At 34.8% G+C, this 24,003-nt stretch overlaps 1 protein-coding gene across 15 annotated transcripts in view; it reads left to right on the forward strand.

The window, feature by feature from the left end:
• Ih (hyperpolarization activated cyclic nucleotide gated potassium channel Ih) overlaps positions 1-24,003 on the forward strand; it is a 257,619-nt gene that overhangs the window by 175,872 nt on the left and 57,744 nt on the right. Inside the window, exon 1 of one of the 15 annotated variants that reach the window (XM_076124878.1) lies at positions 1,906-2,117. The exons of the other annotated variants lie outside the window; for them this stretch is intronic. Within the exon in view, the coding sequence (XP_075980993.1) occupies positions 2,018-2,117 (100 nt within the window). The 5' untranslated portion in view covers positions 1,906-2,017. Of the gene's footprint in view, positions 1-1,905; positions 2,118-24,003 lie in introns of those variants that run through there. 15 annotated transcript variants of the gene reach the window in all.

Raw genomic sequence — 24,003 nt, forward strand, 5'->3', positions numbered from 1 at the left:
TTATCAAAACCCGCATACAACGAGCTTTATACGGATAGTTTATATTAGCTTCAGTCACTGCACCCATTCACGGGGACAATAGAAATTGTGTCGGGATCAATTCTGTTACCCAATGGGTGTGCACTGTGAAAGTATATACAGATACAAATGTAATCGTGTGAAAATTTGAACTCATATCACTTGAATATGATGCTATGTCGTAACTTTGGGAAGGGCTACTAAATTCCAATTTTTATTATTCAAACTAGCTGACCCGGCAAATGTTGTTTTGCCATGTAAATAAAAAAAAATGGGGTCATTAAGGGGTATGAAAAATAGATGTTGGCCGATTCTCATAGATACCGGATAAGCACAAAAAAGTCATCAAAATCGGTCAAGCCGTTTCGGAAGAGTAAGGCAACGAAAACTGTGACGCGAGAATTTTATATATTAGATGTGCATTGCATTGTTGCATAACAGTAAAGTTGTACTGTTTGAAATATCTTTAGAATAAAAATAAGCAAAGAACGATATTCCAGGAAACTCACTTGCCAATTCTAATCTAATTCGTGATCACCACGTTGAGACCGCAACTCACCTGTAATTATTACGCAAATTACCAGCTGAGCGGACTAATAAGTGTCTAGTACTACTTATTAAACAACAATAGATAAATAACCCGATAGTGATAATCAGTCAATTAAGGTTTAGAGAATACCTAGGTGATGTTCAGGAAGTTATAAGCAAATCTCAAGTTCGAGAATGTTGCAGACTTAATTATTTTTACGCAAGTTCTTAAAAATATTGGATTCAGGCATTATTTTCATTTTTATATAGTTTAAATCTACCTAGCAATTTTGAACTGCAGACTTAGAACAAAGTACTTATTTTAATTTTAACAAAATATTCGGATTTTATCGCTGTAATGGAATACCGTTTTGAAATCAACATATCTAAGGCATATGCATTTTAGAAAATTATACGAACTTGTTCAAGGTTCATTGATCTTGTCCATAGTAAAACAATTCAAATAACAATCGTAGTATGATCTAATTATAGCGAGCAATTTAATGAGTATTTAAATCTGAGGACCAACTTGAATTGAAAATGATTCATTTATAAATAAGTATGGCTCAATTTAATTCAAAGATTAAAGAAAAACTTAAAATATTTTTTCAAAAATAGCTAGCTCTTGGAATAAATGAACGACTTGCCAGTGAGACATTCAATAGGTTTTTTAGAACATCGAATTAATTTAATTCACACATTTAAGTACCTTTGGAGATATCAAAGTTGATTACTATCATTAGCTTGATATGAATTGATGAGTGGCTATGTTTTATTGCACCGACTCGTAGATTTACTTTTGACGAGTGATGACATATTCTTCGTAATTTATTTGGCGTCTGCAGTAACTGTCAGAAGCAGAATTTATTGGCCAGCTGTTCTTTAAGTTGTAACGTTTATGAGGTTTTTATCGCGTACCGTTTGTCGAGACATTTCTTCGTCTGTTCCGTTTATTGTCCATGTTACATCCCTTGTAAGGGTTAGTAAAGGAAACATAACGTTTTACAAGCGTGATTTGTTTAGCTGCCCTGCATTGACGTTAGTAAAACTTTCCTCTACCTTATTAACTCAATCCTCCTTTACCCCAGTCCCGATCGAAATAAATAGACTCATCAAACTGTAGTTTAAATATGATTATTTAAATATTCGAGTTAATGATTTCATTTTTATGTCAACAGATAATGTGACGTCATAATTGTCAGCTGTTTAATCAAACTTGATTGATCATTATTACGATGTGAGTAAGTAGAAGAGAGAATCGTTGGTTGTTAACGCCACGTGCTCAGACCGGTTTCACAGTAGCATTTAATTTATTCAATGTTTATAAAAAAAAACTAATAAAATATACTGAGAAGTTTATAAGTCAGTTTTATTTGAATCTTACAGCAAGCATGTTGTGTTTCGGTGACGCCGTGTTTGATCGCGTCAATGTTTGGTGTACTATATTATTTTCGCGCAAAAGTTGACAAATATGGGCCTCTTGAAACGGTTCGGTTCATCCGTTCGTAAAGCCCTCAGGAAGACTATTTATTTACCGAAATTCGCGACGAGTAACAGTGGATATTCTCCAAGTAAGATTTTGTTTTATTTACAGTTCCAATCTTCATGATTAAATTTCTTTGGAAGGCTATAAATAGGCTGAAAAGTAGCGTATCGCTCTTGGAATGTACAGTTCATGAGAGCATGCAATAATGTACATTGTAGTTAATTAGAAAGAGCATTCTTCAGTTTATCGTAACCATGTGGTTTAATATAGGTCTTATTTAGTTTCCGCGGTATTTACAGTACACATTGACGCACTACTAGTCAAATACTAACTGCAGACTTTCGACTTTAATCGGTTCCGCCATGAAAGTAGGGCATTACATTTCTTTATTTTTGTACAATTTAGAGTAAAAGTCACAAATTGTCTGATGTACAGTTATCACGGTCGACGTAGTAAATAATTGTGCATACAGTATCACAAAGAGACATACTAGTATTCGGAAAAAAAACACGCAACATTGAAACGGAATCGTTCTGAATAAACCAAGGCTATAGAATAATAAGGCGATTTATCTATTCCCAAATACAAGAAAAACACACTATCGCTTTCTTTTTCTGTTCTCATAACGAGAATAATTGAATAAACCAACCAAATAATTGAAGCAAAACGGTGAAAAAACGACAACACGAAAAGAACAAAATTACATCATACATAACCAAGTTTTGAAATGGTTTTTATTTAATTCTATTCCTTCTTTCGGTATACGAATGGAGGTTCAAGATGGAACCTTGAATATTTAAATAGATCTTTGCTTGCCAAAATTTAATTCATTTAACGTAATTAATTTTAAATGTTCCCACTGGGTATCTTTATTATTTACAGCGGCTATTCAAAATTTTAATACAAAGAAGATCACAATCAGCTGTATTGTATGCCTCGACGAGGTGTCATCTTGTCTCGATATTTTATTGCACAAAGTATAAAGAAAAAATAATACAAGATTGAAGATTTTCAGTTTGCGCTTTGAAGTTTTGAGTAACTTTCAAAGTTGTAATACTATTTTTCAAAGTATAAATACATTTTGCATCTAGAATAGTTCAGAGCTCCCTTTTAAAATCAAATGGAATAATCAGATTCATAACAAATCAATTTCTGTTCCTAGTTTATGTATGTGAGTGTTCCACCGATAACTGACCTACCGTAATCTTTATTGATTTTCTACTACTTTCATTATAAAGTACAAGTTAACGGCGCATGTTAATTGGATTGCTTGACTGTACGTGTGCCAAATCTGGACGGTTTTAGTGTACAGAATGTATGAGTCATATGGACAAATAAATAATAATATCCAAATTCATTAGATGGAATAAAAACTCGGTTCTTTTATAATCGGCATCTGCTTGTAAAAAAGAAAAGAGATAATTCACAATTGAAGCGTGGAATTCTCTAAAATCTGTATATTTAGCCAGCCGCAAAAACTAAAAGGAAAGGAGAGGCACATCTGCCGGCCGCCACCAAAAAACTGACTTGTTTTCGCACATACATAATATAATCCATCTGTTAACGTTTGTTCTATTAGAAAAACCACTGGATAGCTTGTAGGACCTAGATTCAAAATAATATTTAGATAAATTAGGTCGGGTATCGATTCTTTAATTAGAACACAGATGTAACATTTCAGGATGATAGGTCGTCTCTCGTTTAGAAGTCTATGTAAATCATTTCTGCCATCCCACAAACCCAGATACGATTTGATAAAACTAAAGATGTTACAAACATTCCTTAAGCACGATTTTATTAATAAAATCGCAGACATTGTAATAAAAGACCGTGTCTGCGTGCGTTTCTTTCAGTTAACTGGGTAATTTAATCTCGGAACTACGTTAGCCGTATTGCGACAAAACAAACATCTCAAATAAATGTTCAACTAAATTGCGGGAAAGCAACAACATTTCAGTGGTATAGATACAAGCAATTTCCGTTCCAATCACTACACTGACCAATGTTCGAATTCACCAACAATTAATCGATTCGTTGGATACTAGGAACACATAGGCTATTGGACGTCGAGCTTAGAAGTCGAGCGAAACAAAGGCCTGGTGTACACTGTACAAGTAAACGTATACATAGCAAGCCTATTGTGTACGGAGTGCTCACTGAATTGATTTCCAACGTCTTATCGCCACCGACCTTTTAGCTCAAGCTTGGCGATCTTTCGTCACAGTTTTCTAATCCACAATCAGTAGGCATGTTAGTCGTAGGCCACGTGCAGCACAATGTGAGAGAACTACGATTTGAATCGTGATACCTAATACGTGTGTGGAGTGTGTTAGTGTAGGTCCGCAGTAATATGCTTAATAAAATTTTATGCTATTACCTACCTACATTCGGCTATGCCTTCTAAAAGAGAAATGGCTAATGGTTTTATAACAAATTGAAAAGTATCATTTACGTAACTGTGCTATTTCTGAAACTATCTCTTTATTTAGGCGTTAATCTACCCAGTTTGTAGGAGTTACTAAATTTCAATTCAATTAGATCACCGGTGTTTCCGCCGTTCTCCTCCCACCGCGTAATTCTTTCATTCACTTAACCGTGTCGGCCGCAGTGTTCATGTTCTAGTAGATATTGTTCTGCGAACTTAGCACTTTTAACATCTCGTGCCCCCCATTAACCCGCTTATCAATGTGTGATCAACATCGTGCACTCGCTTTCGGAGCGGTTAACTCATTAGCCGCATTGTCGGTCGAAGTTATAAATGATACAGCCAATGATACGCATTTAACGTTTAATTTTACAACGCGATACTTTCAATTTAAAACGTATTATGGCTAAATGTTTTATTTTCACGATAATTTATCTACTTACGAATAGTTGTTTTCCTTTAGGAAGCGGAAGAAAAACGAATGTTCTGCTTAGTCAATGATAAATTAGTTTATGGGTAAATTAGACGCTTATCTCTCGTGTCATGACTGTATCAATCAATGGCACCGTGGAACTAGTTTAAGCGACATTGAGAAGGACGATATCTTTCTACGCCCTTGACGACATTTATGGCATTCCGTATCGAGTTAGGGCAGTGATATACCGTGTCGATTCACGGAAACGTAACTGTTGTTATGAATTGTGTACGAAATGCCTAGCATTGTTCTATTCTGGAAACTGGGCGTATTTATACGCAGACCACATAGCGGCAGTCTTTAATATACAGGCGTCGTTACGACTCGTATCAGTCGTATCGTATAGCTTTTGTAATGTGTCAGAGGCTCAGCCGCTCCCAGGCCGTGACGAGCGGCTGAACATTTCCGAACGCTTGCAAAGTTTTTATTATGTTGCAAATTGTCTGACAGTCGTGGAGAATTTGACTGATAGCTTTCGTTCCGTGTGACAGTGTTAACGCCGCTGCCGTCCGCCTACATTGTCCCCGCATCAGCACGCTCGGCTAGACCGACAATACTCAAACATAATTATGCCTTGCCTTGATCTTACACTGACGGATATAATTTGATTGTACGACGTCTGTCAAGCTTGTATTCCGCGTTTAGGAACGGTGGATTCACTTTATTGTGACCTAATTGTGCTTGATTACCGTAAACTTATTCTTTCACACCTGCTCAACGATTTAACTATTTGTTTGTGGTTGACGTAATTCTAAATTTAGGTATTCTTTCGATTGCTTTTCAATTTATTCGGGTAGGAATGTAGCTTTGTGAATAAGATTCAATTTGGATATTTTCTTTATGTGTTCGTTTGTATTGAAACGATTTACTTCTGATTTTATCTTTTGTTTTAGTCTGTGAGGTAAAGTCGGTAATTATAAAAGTATATTGTTAATTTTGTCGGTGATTTAGAACGTTATCAATACAGTAACGTTATCAGTACGTAATAGCTGACAGTTAAGTATAAACAGCTGTTTTGTGTTTTAGTCTGTTTAACAAGGTCATCACAGAAATGTATGACCATGTACTAAAATTTGTGAGTCTATTATACGTGTCTTCTCGCTGCTTCTGGAAAAATCACGCGTGTAACGATTTGTATGCAAGATGACAATATGAGTCGAATCCATAAAAATACGAGTACAGCTGTATACATACGGATATTTATGTGCTATCATAATTACTCATATTCTACGTTTCAATAAATTAGCGACCAACTTTACCAACAAGTCATTAAATCCGACAAGATTTACGCTTATTATATATATTTGAGAACTTTTGTAGGTATATTTTTGATATAATTAATTAAATTCAATTATATTTAGTTTGTTTTCTTTGTCGCTTGTCGTCCTTAATACAGGATAGGACAAATAAGTGATAAATAAACACGTCCATGACATACGATGCACTACCGTAAGCGATAAAACAAAATGATGATAAATATTATTGTAGGCTTTATTGATGTGGCTCATTAAATTTTACGGAAACACTGCGAATTAACTTATCTATAATACTATTTGGTAAGGACCTAATAGTGTTTTACTTAGAGTAGAAATAAAATGGGTAAGGTCCTCTTTATTATTATAGTTATACTCTCAACTAAACCGTGGATAACATGAACAGAGTAAGCCAAAATGCATTTGAACACACAAATTTTCACATAAGAGTAGAGCCAAAGCAAATACGTCCAAGCTTCTATGTTTTCAAAAAATAAAACCAAAATCTACCGTACTTTCAAATTGCTAGTATTGTCTGATGTCATCTATTCTTACCAAGACCTCATAAAAAATAGAGGATCAAAATAATCGTACGGACTCGGTATAAATTCACTTGTTAGTTTTGGCACCGCCTTCTCTGTTTACCACCGTTATTGCGCTTTTTCTCCAACCATAGCTATATGAGTTTCTTTACAGTTTTAAACCCCGTCTAACCCAATTCTGTTCCTCAAATCGCACGCTTGAAGAATGACTTATGAGAACGTCAGCTTATGAATACTGACGCTCTTTTTAAAGTGAAATATTAAACAAAAAGTTAGTAATGAATCATTGTTCAATATTAAAAGGTTAAATATTATTGAATTGGTTTTAACCGCAATTCGTAATAGCTTCCGCGTATTCCAATTTTCTAAGATTAAATCTGGCAAATTATCCTCACATTAACTACTTCGGTGAGCGGTTAATTAGGAATTAATGAATAACTATTAGGTTAGTGATTAATTTATTTGTTATATTTATTAATAGACAGCACGTTAGATATGGACTGGTTGTAAAATGTTGGTTTTTTACAAACGTACCTTTCTTAAGAACTAGCTACAAATCACTGTTTGATCAGTGCTCTATACTATCAACTAGGCGTAATATATTCTTTTTAATACTGCTTCCATGATTAGAAATCTCGTCCTAACTAAAATGTTGAACGATTCGTAATAACCTCGCCATTTACCTGCCAACATTCAGTAAAACATTAGGTCGCAATGTTGCTCCGTCATCGTAAATATTTAGTATCAAATGAATCAGATTTTTGTCGTTTCGCAACTTAACGCCTTTCAAAGGTAAAATTTGTTTCAACCTTCACCAAAAAGGTTTTAACACTCCATCATTTATGCTATGACCTTTCGGTCAGAGCATGGACACACTTTCCCATGTTTGTTTAATTTTTAATCCGCAGAGAAAAAGCGTAGCATACCCGCAACGACAATAAACGCAATAACTTTTATTCAACTGTGCATAAAACTCAATATTTATCTACAAAAATGTGAAAAAAGGTTTATAAAGTTGCTAGATGCATAATTTTTTAATATTGAACTCTATATTCAAACTCTGTATGTTTACCACAGACAAAGTGAATATAATTTTAATCATGTAGTGTAGCAAAGAGTATTGCACACACAACAGCTGTAGATAATGCAATGTCTGGCTCAGACAAAAAAATAAACGAAACTCAAAGCTTAAAAGCATTTGTCTACACAGAGCCGTAAGACCCGAGATTCACCACCCAGATACACATCTTTAGACCCTTGCAATCTTGTTGTTTTAGGTTACCAACATATGGTACATCTCTTTTAAACTGTCAATTTCAATGAAGGAAAGACAAATGAACTCAGTCACAAAAACCGCTTTTGTTTAATCTTAAACTAACACCATGACAAATGTATCCTAATGTATATAACATTTGCCGAAGTTTATTATGCTACTTTCAAAATAAACGACAGTACCGTAGTACTCACAGCGGCAACGCTTTAAAAGATATCGGTTTATACGGCTTTGAAGTTTGCTACAATAATCGCTTCAGCAAAGCTTCGCACTCCTAACCTGTAGCTAGTTTAATCCATTACGTTATATAAACTGTACTAGACACAATAAACTATTTCGTAATATACCGGCCTATAACGTATACAGTATAGCTTCACCGCAGAGCCGTGGAAGGTCGGAAGCAGGCCATAAGTTTAGGTACAAGAAAGTATTGATCTCGAGCCCGCCACGGAACACCGGGCCACTGTCGCGAATTATAATACAAAAGCTTTTATTTTCCTTTTATTTTTCCACCCACGAAACACAACACATTGCATTTTTCCGATGCATTTTACGAGCTTCTGTTTCTCTTCTAAAATTTATTCGAACGTGAATCATGACTTCGTAATGGAAAGACCGAACAGTTCGCAAGGTATTTGACTTATTGTGACTGCATTGTGTAATTTGTGCAAACTAATAAATGACGTCGGCTATCTATCAGCTGTTTCGGTTTACCGTTTTTTATTTCCTTTTAAATCCAAGAACTGATTACTCATCGTGCAGAAATCCCCGCTTTAATTCATTAAATATAATAATATATTTATGAAAAGCCGTATTTTATTAATTGCTGCATCATAAAATAAACATAAAATATTGTGTCCTATCTATCGGCAACGAGTGCATTTGCCACTAATAGACTGTATTGTCGAGTATACCTATCCATTGTTCAGTGATTAAACTTATAAAGTGACCACAGCGGAGACTGTAATTCCCTTCAAAGACGTCAAACGGCTCGAAGGTCGTGTCGATTTAGTTGATTCGCCTACCCTCAGGCGACCGAATAACAAAACTAACTACTGTGTTATACATAGACTAGTATTACAACGTCACTCACACACTCATTGGGATTGACCTCCTCATCGCGGCCGGCGAATGATGTTTCCCTAGCCACAAACTTCGCTTTAAAACTTCGAAACTGCGGTAATAAAATAGTGCTAGGTTATAAAATATTGGGAATTTTAATACACACTCATTGGAGGTAAAAGTCATAAAATTTAGAACAAAAGTATATAGAGCAATGTGAACAAACGAAAAAGTGCCATGACCTTTATGATGTGGGTATCTCTTTGGCACACATAATATTTAAAACTTACACATCGTTTGCCAATTTTGCGCATAAAATTCTATGTTTCATATGTTAAGTAGGTAAGAATTTTATTAATGTAGAAGTTTAAAATAAGTATTAGTTACGTACGAAAGGGGGACACATATTCTTGCGGTCTCCACGGGATGTACATACACTCTTGGGCAGTTTCTGCATAGTCTTTTGTGATATACCTAACATTTGCGACCAGACTTTTTGTCAACTCATCTGAGTATAGTAACATCAGCTGAAAAAAAATCGTAGCACAAAATAAAAAGAAGATGGTTTTTCCCCTTAGAGGATTCACAGGAACAAGCCCATCTTTCTTTAAGCCTCAACGAGAAACAAATAGTATGCAAAACATGCAATTTTCTGGAGGCTAACTTTGCCTCGTAAATCCTTGGCACACGGCACATAGATTCATAAGGAGAATCCCAACAACAGCTTGCAATATACTTTCTACTTCGCTGTATTCCATTGTTTCAAAATATAACCGCGCTTTTTTACGGATGCCAATGTAAAATTTTTTTCATACTAAATTATAGAAAATTGTATTGTGTTTGAACATTAATCTAATTTTATAGTTTATTGGCTATAGAAAGCAGCTGTTGCTACTCTAATTAACGATACAGGATTAGTGTTAAAACAAATAGTCGTAGATTGTAACCATGCCGTTAAATTTGTAACATCAACTTACCTAAATGATACACCATAACTTAAACTAATTAGTTAAAACACCTAATAAACGAATTCACAACTTACCACCACATAACTTAAATTATACGTACGAATTTCCGTAAATTATTGAGCGTAACTAATGGTTCACGATCGGATCTCGAGTCGATCGTAAACTAGTAGTAAAATATGAGTTTACTAATAGAATAACCCCGTACACCTGACCTGATTCTTCGCAACCATCTCCCACTTCTTCAAATGTTGAATAATTAAGGTCGTTGTTCGCGCACTGGCGTAACTCCGAGATATGTTACTCACGAATAAATAATAGCTACGTAGATATTTGAGTAAGTACGAAAAACTGTTGCCTTTAAAACATCAGGTATGCGTACGTTATGTGGAAGTACGAAGTAAACTTTATCTTTGTATTCTTTAATGATATTTTGAAAAGAATAAAAGTGTTACTTACACTTCCAACTTATTTACTGAAAGGTAATTTACGTTAAACATTACATACACGCAAATAATGTAATTTTTCGTGTATGTAATTTTGAACTTAAATTTTAAGTTACAATATAAAACTACGAGTAAAACATATCCAAGATAATATTGTTTTTTAATGAAGTATGTACCTACATAATAATACTTCGACGTAACATAAATTGCTATAAAAATGCAGAATTTTCGAGATAAATAATTCCATTCCATATTTATTGACAACTGCGCTACTAATAATTATTTCTGAGAAATGGTTACATAACGTTATTAACAGATATTTGTATAATCGATCATTATACAATGTAACAGTGTTGCACACATTACTTCAATTAGATGACTCTACGTCTCTACATATTACGGTAACTCTAGGTTTCGCACAGATAAGTCTGGCTTAGATACTTGTACGTATGTAGAGTGTCATACAGTATAATGAGACATCATTCATTCACACGTACATGTAGACTCTATGTAGAGTTCTAGACAGGTACTTTGCCCCCGAGGACTTTTTACTCGACCTCTAGAGTCTACGTCTCAGAATTACTGCGTAAAACAAATAGTAAGAAACAACAGTAACTGTGAAATTTGTGTTCTAAATTTAACACAAATGTCCGTCCGAATGATAACTAAAGAAAAAATATTGGCCCTATTTTCATAAGAAGCACAAAAAAAGGTTTCAAAAAAAGGTTTTATTACATGATATTAAAACTTCTAGTGACTAATGAGACTAGGATCGACTTATAAATAAAATTCCTTAATAACTACTAAAACAAAATCAAAACTGCAACTTCAATGCAATTCATATTTAAACACTACTTCGGTTTTTATTGACGTCAGTTTACATAATTACTTGTTTACTTTAATTTACACAATATAAAATCTTAATAACGTTTATCAAGATAACATTTTAATGCATATTTCAAATAACAATACATACATTATTGTTTAGCAAACCAAACAAATTCCTTCATTTAATGTTACCCATCAATTGAATATTACAAGATAATAAAACCTCCATGAACACATACTTACAATAAATTACAAAATACTTATGGTAAAGTGTCAATTACAGAAGTAACTCACAAACGTCAGTTATTAGATAACATGTAATAAAATACGCATAAATGAATAGTTTACATGTAATTAGTTACGCCAAAAGTCGAGACAAATAGTTCAGGGGGCGGTCATTCCCACGGCTCGGTATAAAATTGTAAAAGGCCATGGTCGCACGCGCAAGGTTCCTTCCTTCCTGTACTGTCTCTTGTACACTCGACAACGATTATATATGTAGTATGAAATGTGTAGTATGTGTACTCTCGCATTTATGAACTGATTTTGCATAAACCGTTTTATTGTTAGTCAGTGTGCTATTGCCACTGCGGTGTGTGTGGTAGGTTGGAACTCATATGGATTAGATCATAGAATAGAAGCAGTATTTCTTACGATGCATAATATTTTTGAGGATTACTTATACTATTTTCATTGTTAATGTCCGTAAAACATATTAATATATAAAAGTATCGATGTATTGTTTCAAAACCTCTTAGGCCTTAAGTGCATAAACGATTAGTAATGAGATTTGAATCCTCACAAGGCTTAGATTTCAATACTCAAAATAACTGGGTCAATGTGTCAGTGGGAATTTACCACGATATTATAACAAAAAAAGACAACTTAACAATTACTAAGCCAAATCATACAAATTGCCTTTGTTTTTGCAAATCGTATTTGAAAATGAGCCAAATATATGAACTTTGTTTTTGTTCGTCACTTTGTCATACATTTAATTGTTCGTGACTGTACATTTACAAACATAATCGGAATCAACTTAATACGTTATATGTACAGTGCAAAGACTCATGCAACTGTAAAACGGAACTCAAAAACATTAAACATACAAGTTTATTTTGGGATGAATAATAACTGATTAAGATGTTTTGATAAAAACAAAGACACAATACAGTTTTTTATCACACTCTACAGAAACTCATGCCGACCACACAGTAGGTAAAAGGTTAAATATAAAACTGGCACAACAGAATATGTATTAGTAAAAATAAGTACTATTACAAATGATTTAAGAACCAGATTTTTTATAAGGCCAATTTCGGCTTTCGTTCAGACGCAACACCAAAATAAAAATATTTCCATACATTTTTCCTTATTCACAGATGTATCTTACTACAGAACAAAAAAAGACAATTACGTGCGTTTTAAGTATTTAACCAATTTGAGATAATAACTATATTAACCTCAGTTATCAGGCGACCGCACGCGAATCGTTTACATGCGTAAACAGTCATATACATCATGTTATGTATTTATACATATCTTAATGATATTAAACTCTCGCGACTTGTACATATGTACGAATACAATGATTTATAATAGAAATATTGTAACTGCCATTTGGTGATTAAAAAGAGTTGCCGGGACTTTTTTGCCAGCTCTTTTCTTTGGCCATACCTTCCGAACTGGTGGCAAATTCAGTCTATGTGTTATTGACTGTCATGAGCGTTAGCATTGTCGTAAATCACTAATTAGCTAAGATCTAGATATCTAATAGAGCTAAGATTTTGAGCTACATCCTGCCCTTGATCACGATTGGTTTAACTCGGGTAAAAAGTCGGGTAACAAATAAGGTATCGTAAACCTTTAAATTTTCAATCGCGCATTTGCATTGTAATATTATGTACACATATATATGTATCTTGTTGAATAAATGTTTTTTTTGTGAATATGTAATGATATGATACACCGGAGACCGATACAGATGGATCAGGGGTTGCTAATATACAGAGAATAGCTCCCTGGAGAACAGTTTACAGACAGTTTTTAAGTATATAAGAATAAGTAATGAAGTATTTAATTGTTAATTGTTGATTTTTGTACACAGTCACATTATTTTTGAAAAATGTCTTACAAGGATTCGTTTTAACGTTAACAAATCTGGCTTTCGAACCAAAGAAAAATGATTTATTCAATATCCAGTTCAGTTTCCTAGAACACGAGAATAAATCAATTAAAAACGAGTTTCAAACCTGAAACTTTTTCATTTTCAAATTTAAAAACTGTATTTTCATTCGGTCCACCCGTTCTCTCTAAGCCGGGGGCTCAAAAACATACAAACCGAATGTAGTAGTTTAGCCGCTATCCCGCAGAGATTAACTAACAAAATGTCAAAGTCAATAGTAAAATCGGACTAGGTTTTTACGATAAAAATATTTTTGCATACTACCTTTTTCACAGCGTAATCCTCAGTGAAATTATTCATACATTCTGGTAATCTGACATTGATTTTATTAGTTTATTGGTTAAATAAGGCCGTGATAAAACCAATCAAAATAGAGTTCAATAAAATAAATTACAATCGGAAGTACTTCCTCCTATTTATCAAAAATGTATGAATTAATTCAGTAGTTAATTTAGTGATTCATTTAAATTGATCACACGCGCCGGTCGTGCATATTTTAAACAATTTTTATGTAGACACATCGATAGTAAAACGTTATGTAAACGTTATAGCGAGCTTAGGAACGTGATGCCATAAATAACATGTGTTTATCATAATACGATTTAGTCGTGGATTAAATAAACATATCAAACTCTAGATCTTACTTCAAGCACACGTGTTCCCGTAGGAATGTGGAAGGAAAATATATTGCGCAGTTTCAATTTCTTTAATATAAATTTATTTTTTGACAAATTAAAATCTCATAATTGAGTGTTTTGTTAGATGGATCGCGATTGATAATTTCAAGCGTTTTTCAACGGAGTAAAATGTTTTAAATCCGACATAAATGGAAAGTGTAAACTATTTATTCACTTCGAAATGAATTCATAGTTCTTCTGTTCGACAATTCAATATCGGACAATATCGGAATGTAGATTACGTTAATCTATAACATATCGCGCTTTTATCGTTCACCGAATAATGCCATAATTATAATACTCACTCGGCACCGGTTCTACGTTTATAGATACATTGTATTATTTACATAACACGAATTGATAGGTCAAGAAACAGACAATTACTTGTATGTTTCTATTTTTAACTTTATCAACATTTCTATTAAGTATAGATTTATTCACACCGGTATCCCTTTTTTTAGAAAGGTCTTTTAGTACGGCTTTTGACTGACATAATGATGATGATGATGATTTTTTTTGGCAAATATCTCGAAGAACACAGAGAAAAATACTAAAACTAATCACTTAAACTAATAAAAGCTTTGTTCAATGGTAATAAAATATTTAATTTAATTTAATTTAATTTAATTTAATTTAATTTAATTTAATTTAATTTAATTTAATTTAATTTAATTTATTTATTTATTCTCCTCACAAATTACAGAACACAGAATACAGTTTAACCACATATTATGTGACAGACAATGAATAAGTGTGAGGACTGGTGTCTGAAATAGGCGTGAGCCTGAGCTACAGATCACCAGGCGCTCACCCAGCAAACACAGAGTAACGTTATGTTAAACAAATGAACAACTGAAGTTTAGGAGAGAATAACATCTGGTTATGAAAAAGATATCATGCCTGTGTCACAAAAACGTCTCTTTTTTTTATAATAATTAATTAACTTAGACAACAAAAGTAAAATTTATAAAATAAAACAAAACTAAAGCACAAATGCCTCATCATGAGTGATAGTGAGAGAGAGAGTGTGTGTGTGTGTGTGTGTGCGTGTGCGTGTGCGTGTGCGTGTGTGTGTGTGTGTGTGTGTGCATGTGCGTGTGCGGGTGTGTGTGTGTGTGTGGGTGTGTGTGTGTGTGTGTGTATGTATGTGTGCGTGTTGAAGCTGGTAGAGATTGTTGATGTACTTATACATTGTGTAGTAAAGATTCAGTGGTATTGTAGTCCAATTGCTGTAACCATTCAGTGATGCGCGGTTTACATGTTGATTTCGTTAGCCTATAAACTGATAGAACTCTATTTATTTTATTATAGAGGTTGGCACCCTGGTAACAAAAGAAGTTATGCGAGAAGCTTGTGTGCAATTTTTCTACGGAACAAACTCTGTCTTTTCGGCGTTTAGAATGCTGCTTACTTATATCAAACGTTAATAGAGTATGTTGTTTAAGTACTGTGTGCAAGATATAAAGTTGACGGACAGTGAGCACGCCAGACTGTTTATAAAGGTCGGTTGTTGGATGTAGAAAGGGTAGAAAGGCACTAACTTTGAGGATCGCTCTCTGTGCTCTTTCTATTTTAAGCAACTGGGTTTTGGATGTTCCTCCCCATGAAGTAATACAATATGTAATGAGCGATTGACAGAGGGCAAAGTAAACAGTTCTCATTAGTTCCTTATCCGCTATATGCCTCAGTGTCTTAAATATAAAGATTAGCTTTCGTACTCTCTTTGCTAACAGTTCAATATGCTCCTGAAAATTAAGTCTGTTGTCTATTATCACGCCCAGATACCTAATTGACTTTGTTATCTCCAGAGTGGGACAGGCGCAATATCCCGTACTGGGGTTTGTGCAAGTGTGTGAGTTGATTTTAAAGCAATGGTCTTCATAACTCGGACCTCTTATTGAGAAGGCCATGTATTTGGTTTTTTCTATATTCAAAGTTAGTACGTTAATATGTAGCCATTCGCATACCGCATTAAAACCAGTCTGAGCAATCGAAAAAACCTCTTCCCAAGTATCACCCCAAAAGAGTAATGCTGTGTCGTCTGCAAATGCAACAATCTCTGTATGCGGAAGTTTTAAGGAAAACAGATCATTCATATACGCTAAGAAAAGGGTTGGGCCCAGCACGCTACCCTGTGGAACACCAAAACATATGGGTACCTCATCACTAGCATAATTTTCTATTTTAACAAGTTGCGTACGATCACTTAGGTAGTCTTTGAAAAAGTTGTGTTGTACGCCCCTTATCCCAAAATTTTCAAGCTTGTCCAGCAGAAGCGGGAATATGGTATAAAAGTTTAAGATCCGCTTTATTTATAAGGTGCTACTGCACTATTTTTACGATGCATACAAATCTTGGCCATAAATAACCAGAGGTAGACACATAAATAGTATTTCTAGATCACATACACAACTTATTTGAGGCGAGACAACATTCATCACTTAGATATTTTTATTTTCCACAACTCCATAACAACCATTCCTAAAATCTTTAGAAAAATGGAAAACTTGAAAAACATATCGGTGAAATTTAAATTGAAAAATCTTATGAAAACCTATCTGGAAGTTGGCCCGTATTTGTAGATATTTGCATGCGGGCTAACGACCGCTTAAACTCATAATGCAAATGAGCCGCACATGACACTTGCAAGTTGCGGAAGAGTGTAGTTTCAACACCAAGGTTCCGTCGCACATGTAATACATACTTGTTATATATGACTTACATCTCATACCTGTATGTTTACAACAGACGGTTAGCGTGTAAGGTCTGCGAGTATGATCTCGTGATTTTAATATTCGTAAAGTCCCGCGTGGACTGGAAAGGAATCATTACTCATCTTTTAAAAATTGCGTAGTTGGATTACACCTTCCGATATTTTCAAGGGATAATAAATTGAGATTAATACTACATATTGGTTGTATTTAAACCAATTAGTGAAATCAAGATGCAATGCCTCAATTTTTGCATTAACTAAAAACGTAAATGGAAATAAAAACAATATGTTAGCGTGACGGAGACGACAATAATCGTCTCGGCTGTTGATTACTTGAATATAATTCGGTTCAACGTATCGTCAGTACACCTTGAAGTACTCGATGTCACGAAATGTGTTCTTCACACACGTATTAGTGAACGATCGACGTGTTTTTGTTACGTTAGCTTTCGTTGTTCTAGGATTGCGTCAACGTTAACAACGGTACGTCAACTTCGTGTCAAGCACGTCTTCAGTGCTGTATCTTCGTTTGTTATCTTCATTCTTTGAGTGACCTTTGAATTTTTTTGTAATTTAAAAATAGCATTTACGACCTTACTCGTTTTATTCCAATGCGTATTGAATTCGGTTCTGAATCTTCCATTCTCAGTAAAACATTAATGATGCCTTAGTAGACTGAGTAGGAACTACGGAGCCCTTCTTAGAAAGATACTACCGGCTTGGTGCTCTTTCATTGAGTACTTACGTTACATCCAGTTGTAGGTACCTACGAATCATTACCTTTGTCACAGATAGTCCACAAAATAGTAGTGTATAAGTTGAAAAACGATTTAGTCGAAGATTCTCATAAACTCATCAAGCTCTTTATTCCACGACTCAGACCAACAACACAATTAAATGATATACGCGTTAGAAGAAACCATTACCTCAACCTCATCTCCGGACACTTAAGTAATTAGTTAAGTAGACAGAACTGTGGATAAATTGCACTAAACTACTAACACTTACCCAAGTGTTGCCATTTTATTGCTCGGCTAATAGCAGGGATGTTCTTTTTGTCTAGACATTAGCGAAACGGTTTGAGCAGTAATATTATTAAAGGTCACCACAAACAATGTGTTGCTGTGCTGCTTCTGGCATAAGACATTGTTCTTACGAATCCAAAGATAAAACGACTGCATTGCAGACAACTTACATTTTCATAAGTTCAACTTGAATTCATACAAAATGCATTGTTTGAAATAAATATAGCTAACTTTTTACTTTACTTGTATAATTCACTATAGAATCTACACATCATCTTTGATTATAATAAGGAGTAAACGTTTTTGTGATTTGTTGTATATTTCATCAAAATAAACATCAGTATCTTCGCCGGCTAGTCACCATGTTTACGTGAAGCACAAAGCCATGATATCACCATAACACAATACTGACCAGCCATGCAAAGACCTAAATCATATCGATATATGTTCGACAACAATGGCCGACAATGTGGATTGTATTCTGAATGGACTAATAAATAAAAAGAGGTCGACTGCTCGAAACTGGATGAATCTATTTTAGATGTTTCCGGTTGAGTCCCAACAATCTCATTGAAATCACAGATTTATTTATACGGTGCAGTAGTTAAGAACGTGTCATATTGTTACGGCTATCTATGAAGTCAATAATTCGAATCCCTATCAAAATTTAACTTGACCCACATTTTCTTCTCCTGATCTAAGTGAAGTCTTTATATTATATCTATTTTCAATATAAATTTACTAAGTGCTATCTCACGAGGCAAGAAACGTCCTGAGTATTTGACAACAATTTAATGTTATAAAAATATATTGTTACTCATTAAAATTAACACCTAACTGGATTGTTATTTGTCTAATTTATTTTTGGTTCGGAAACGTCAACGTCCCGAATGTCACTGGAATTATCTCAAAGACGTTAACTGTGAAGTCACGATTATGAAGACTTGATTAGTTTCTTAAATATTTTGTGTTCGCCTGAGAACAGTTTACATGCAATAACTTCGTGATTAGCTTCAACATCATATTCCCGTATGAATCTTATGTACAGAATTAGAATAATTTGGAAAGTATCTCATATTATAAAATGATTTATAATCGCGATAAAATAAGTAAAGAAATTTGTTCGATGTATGAGACTAAGTGGGAAGGGAGCGGATACCATATTTGAATACGAAGAAGCGTATTTTAAATGATTGTATACAGTAGAATTAGTCTCGGACGTCATTTGCGTGTTTCGACACTTTCAAAAGGCAGACACTACTTTTTGCACGCCAGATTTAATAATATGTACATACACTATACGCTTTTAATGAGTTGTCAAATTTGTATACCATTGTGTGTGAGTTTGTTGAATTTCATTGGCCTAAGAATATTGGCGTGACCAACAATCCGACGGTAAAGTCACTCGTGATTTTACTCGGAAACTAATATTATTTAATATAATGTGGTTTAGTGTTTATTTTAACGATTATGGAAGCAGCTGTTTGTCAGTACTTCTGCGTACTTAGAAACTAAAAAGTAATGTTATCGTGTAATGAAAACCGTAAATACGTAATTGCGGTCGTTAGGACTCCTAATTTAATCATGGGGACATATAAAGAGTTATAGGGTTTAAATTTACCCAGTAAATTGAGTACAAAGTAAACCACAGTAGGTACATTGTAGACAAATGTGGAGAAAGTTCAAAGGACAGGCAGTGAGATGTACGTCACAGGTTTTGTTCAGTATTTTGTCTTCCTGCTACGTGCTCTGGAGACTAGATGTCTAACAATGTTTGCACTTTAAGAGAACCAACAAAATGTTGTTTGTTATTTTCTTATTACGTTCCAAATACCTATTTGTTATAGGTAATATTGAATTGGGTTAATTGGTAATAAAAGGAACCTGTAAACATGTTATTTTTACCTCAAGAACTGATTATAATTTGGAAAAAATAAAACTGCTTCCGTATGAAATAAGCATCAGGCAGGTCATCAATATATCTGAATTTTAATATACTCGCAATGAACTAATAAATCTTTCTGATTTGTTTGTGTTATTGACCTTTACGTTTATTACTAGTTTTCTGTAGAAAAAGGTCACCAATACTCACTGTGTAACTTCTGTACTCAAAAAGGTTACTTATCAAGTATAATTATAGTTTAAATCTTCTTTTAATTATCTCTTCTTCTCTTAGCTTAGAAAATTAAATGATTAATTTTATGAAATGTGGTGAACCTAAACTCCACCTAAACTCCTTCTACTCTATGGTAGATGCCATATATTAATCATATAACGATTTGGCATTCTCTGTCAATAAATATATCAAACACGTAATGCTCGTATTTTATTAATACATAATATTGGCGACGAGGAAAAACTGAACCTAAATGGAAAAGCTACGTAAAAAACGGAGCACCCTACGTGGGATGCTCACCAGACTCGATACCTACATCGAGCAGAGGGCGACGATGTCTGACGAGGACATCACCGCTCGCTCCGCAGCCTTGAAGGACACCATAACAGCACTGCGAGAGTTACAAGAGAAGATAGAAAACAAAACCATAGATGATAACGATGAAACAGCGTATTTACACGAACAAAATTACGGCTACGAATTCGAAGAACTTCACACTATTTTAGTATCAAAACTTTTAACAAAAAAAACCATTATTCAAGGTCAGCGACAGGAAGACCAACATAGAATATACCAATACCATAAGATTATACCAAAAATACAATTTAATCCTTTACATGAATCAGAAACGTTCAATAACTTTAAAAAACGTCTGGAAGTGTACTTTAGACTTAATGAAATTACTGAGCCCCACATGAAGACAAATATTCTTCTGTCTACATTATCACCAGAACTCCATGAAAAATTATGTGATTTAATAGCACCAGACGAACCATTGAATAAGACATTTAACGAAATTACTGAAACACTTGACGACTACTTAGACCCAAAACCTAGCAAATGGGTTCTACAACATAAATTTATATCGAGAACTCAAAAATCGGATGAAACAGTAGCGCAATACGCCGCAGATTTAAAAAAGCTCACTACCAACTGCGAATTTAAATGTCAACACTGCCAGAAAAACATTTCAGAAAGCTTTTTATCTCTTCAACTCATAAGAGGATTGAAAGATAGCTACGCACGTACAAAAATTTTACAAGACCGAACAGTATGTACATTTAAACACCTGACACAGATTGCAACATCTATTGAAATGAGTAAAGCAGAAAATACATCAATGCTTCCGAATGAACAACCAAGTAGTGACAATATCAATAAAATTTCCACTGATTCCTACAATAATTCAAAAAAATCTCCTTTTAGAGGAATCACACCAAGAGATTTAAAAGGGAAATGTTTCCGCTGTGGTTTAAATCACGAAACCAAGAAATGTAGCGCTATAAACATAACATGCTATAAATGCAAGAAGGTCGGACACTTAGCTAGTGTGTGTCTACAACGGCGCTCAGATGCGAAGCCCAGTAAGACTACACCGGATATAAATCAATTAAACGACTCAGCGATAAGCGATGATGATGAATGGAATGATATTAATGTTATATCTGGTGAAACATCCGAAAAATACATGATAACGGTACACATTGAACATGCTAAGATGAAAATGGAATTTGACACTGGAGCCACACTTACTTCTATGTCATTACGAGACTACAGAAAATTGAAAATCGGCAAAAGAATCTTTAAAACTAATATAAAACTCAAAACATATACCGGCGAAGTAATCGAACCTGCAGGTGTTGCATATGTTCAATGCAGATGCCAAGGAAAAGAATTCCACGGTAAATTATACCTCATCAACAACAACGTTGACCCCGTTTTTGGCCGGAGTTGGATGAAAGAACTCGAAACTCTAAATTTAGCAGACATAAAAACCTTACAGCAATCCGAAAATCTAGAATTAGACCAGCTTTTGGAACTTTACAAGACATCAGTATTTCGATCCGACTTAGGCGAAATACCCAATTACAGAGGACACCTAAATCTACAAGAAAAAACAAGACCAATTTTTATCAAACCACGTAGAATACCGTACGCTTTAAAAACCAAAGTGGATGAAGAGATCGAGCGACTATGCAAACAGGGTGTCATCACGAAAGTCGACCACTCTGATTGGGGTACTCCAGTGGTACCAGTTGTCAAACCGAATGGGAGTATCCGATTGTGCGCTGATTATAAAGTTACACTAAATAAAGTCATACAAGATGAACAATATCCAATACCTATGATAGAAGATATATTTGCAGAGATGAACGGAGGTAAACTATTCTGTACACTCGACATCACCCAGGCATATCTCAACATGACAATGGATGAAGAAAGCGCAATGCTACAAACACTAAGTACGCATCGAGGCACTTTTAAGGTGAACCGCCTAATGTTCGGCGTTAAGGTCGCGCCGAGCCTTTGGCAGAAATTTATGGATAAACTCCTTCAAGATCTCGAAGGTGTAAAATGTTTCTTTGATGACATCATCATTCAAGGCATCAACAAAGAACAATTACTACAGAGACTTAAGCTCGTGTTAGACAAACTAAAAGAAAGTAACCTACGAGTAAACAAAAATAAGTGCCACTTTTTCAAAACAAGCATCGACTATTTGGGACACACTATCGACAAAGAAGGTCTACACAAAAACAGAGAAAAGATTAACGCAATAATTAAAACTGAACGCCCAGTCAACACCGCAGAATTGAGGACATTTCTTGGAATGGCAAATTTTTACAACAAATTTATACCCAACCTATCATCGATCACGAATCCACTGAACAACTTACTCAAGAAAGAATCTAGTTTTCGATGGTCTACAGAATGCGAACAGAGCTTTATACACATTAAAAAAGAAATTCTAAGCGAAAGAGTACTTATACATTTTGATCCCAAGAGGCCCTTGGTTCTTGCAACAGACGCATCTCCACTGGGAATCGGAGCAGTACTGTCACATAGACTCCCAGATGGATCAGAAAGACCGATAGCATTCGCTTCCAGAACACTATCGGATAGCGAGAAGAAGTACAGCCAAATTGACAAAGAAGCTACTGCCATATACTGGGGATTGAAGAAGTTCTTTTATTATTGTTACGGTAGAAAATTTATCCTAGTGACAGACCATAAACCACTGACAATAATTTTCCACCCACATCAAACGTTACCAGCAATGAGTACAATGCGATTATTCCACTACGCTCATTTCTTATCTGGATTTGACTACAACATTGAATACAGAACTTCGCCTAACAACTCAAATGCAGATTACCTATCCAGGTTCCCAGTAGAAAACACAAAGGCAAACAAAATGGACCAGAATTACAGCTTTCAACTTCAACAAATACATACCATTGATGTCAACCCAAATATCATAGCGAAAGAGACAAGTATTGATTCCGATTATACACCATTAGTACTCGCATTACAAACTGGCCGATCTCTTAAAACGCTCGGTTACAATGATAATGAATTTACTTTACAAGATGGATGTATACTAAGAGGAACGCGAGTCTTAATCCCAAAAACATTACGCGAACGAGTGCTGGACGAACTACACCTCGGTCACCCGGGCATTGTGAAAATGAAGCTACTGGCCCGCAGTTTTGTATACTGGAAAGGAATTGACAATGATATCGAAACAAAAGTTAAGTCCTGTAGAACATGTAGATTACAACAAAATGAACCAGAGAAAGCACCACTACACCACTGGGAACACCCAAAGGGCCCCTGGCAAAGGCTTCATATTGATTTTGCCGGACCTGTTTACGGATACTATCTTTTAATAGTTGTAGACGCATTTTCGAAATGGACAGAGATTATACCTACTAAATCAACGACAAGCTCTTGGTGCATCCAAAAATTGAAAGAACTATTTTGCACCTATGGAACACCTCTACTCCTTGTCTCAGACAATGGCCGACAATTCGTATCGGGAGAGTTCGAAAAATTTCTAAAAGACTGTATGATTTCGCACAAAAATACCTACTAAATCAACGACAAGCTCTTGGTGCATCCAAAAATTGAAAGAACTATTTTGCACCTATGGAACACCTCTACTCCTTGTCTCAGACAATGGCCGACAATTCGTATCGGGAGAG

This window comes from Anticarsia gemmatalis, chromosome 17 (genome assembly GCF_050436995.1).
Source record: "Anticarsia gemmatalis isolate Benzon Research Colony breed Stoneville strain chromosome 17, ilAntGemm2 primary, whole genome shotgun sequence".
In the NCBI taxonomy this organism is placed as follows: Eukaryota; Metazoa; Arthropoda; class Insecta; order Lepidoptera; family Erebidae; genus Anticarsia; species Anticarsia gemmatalis.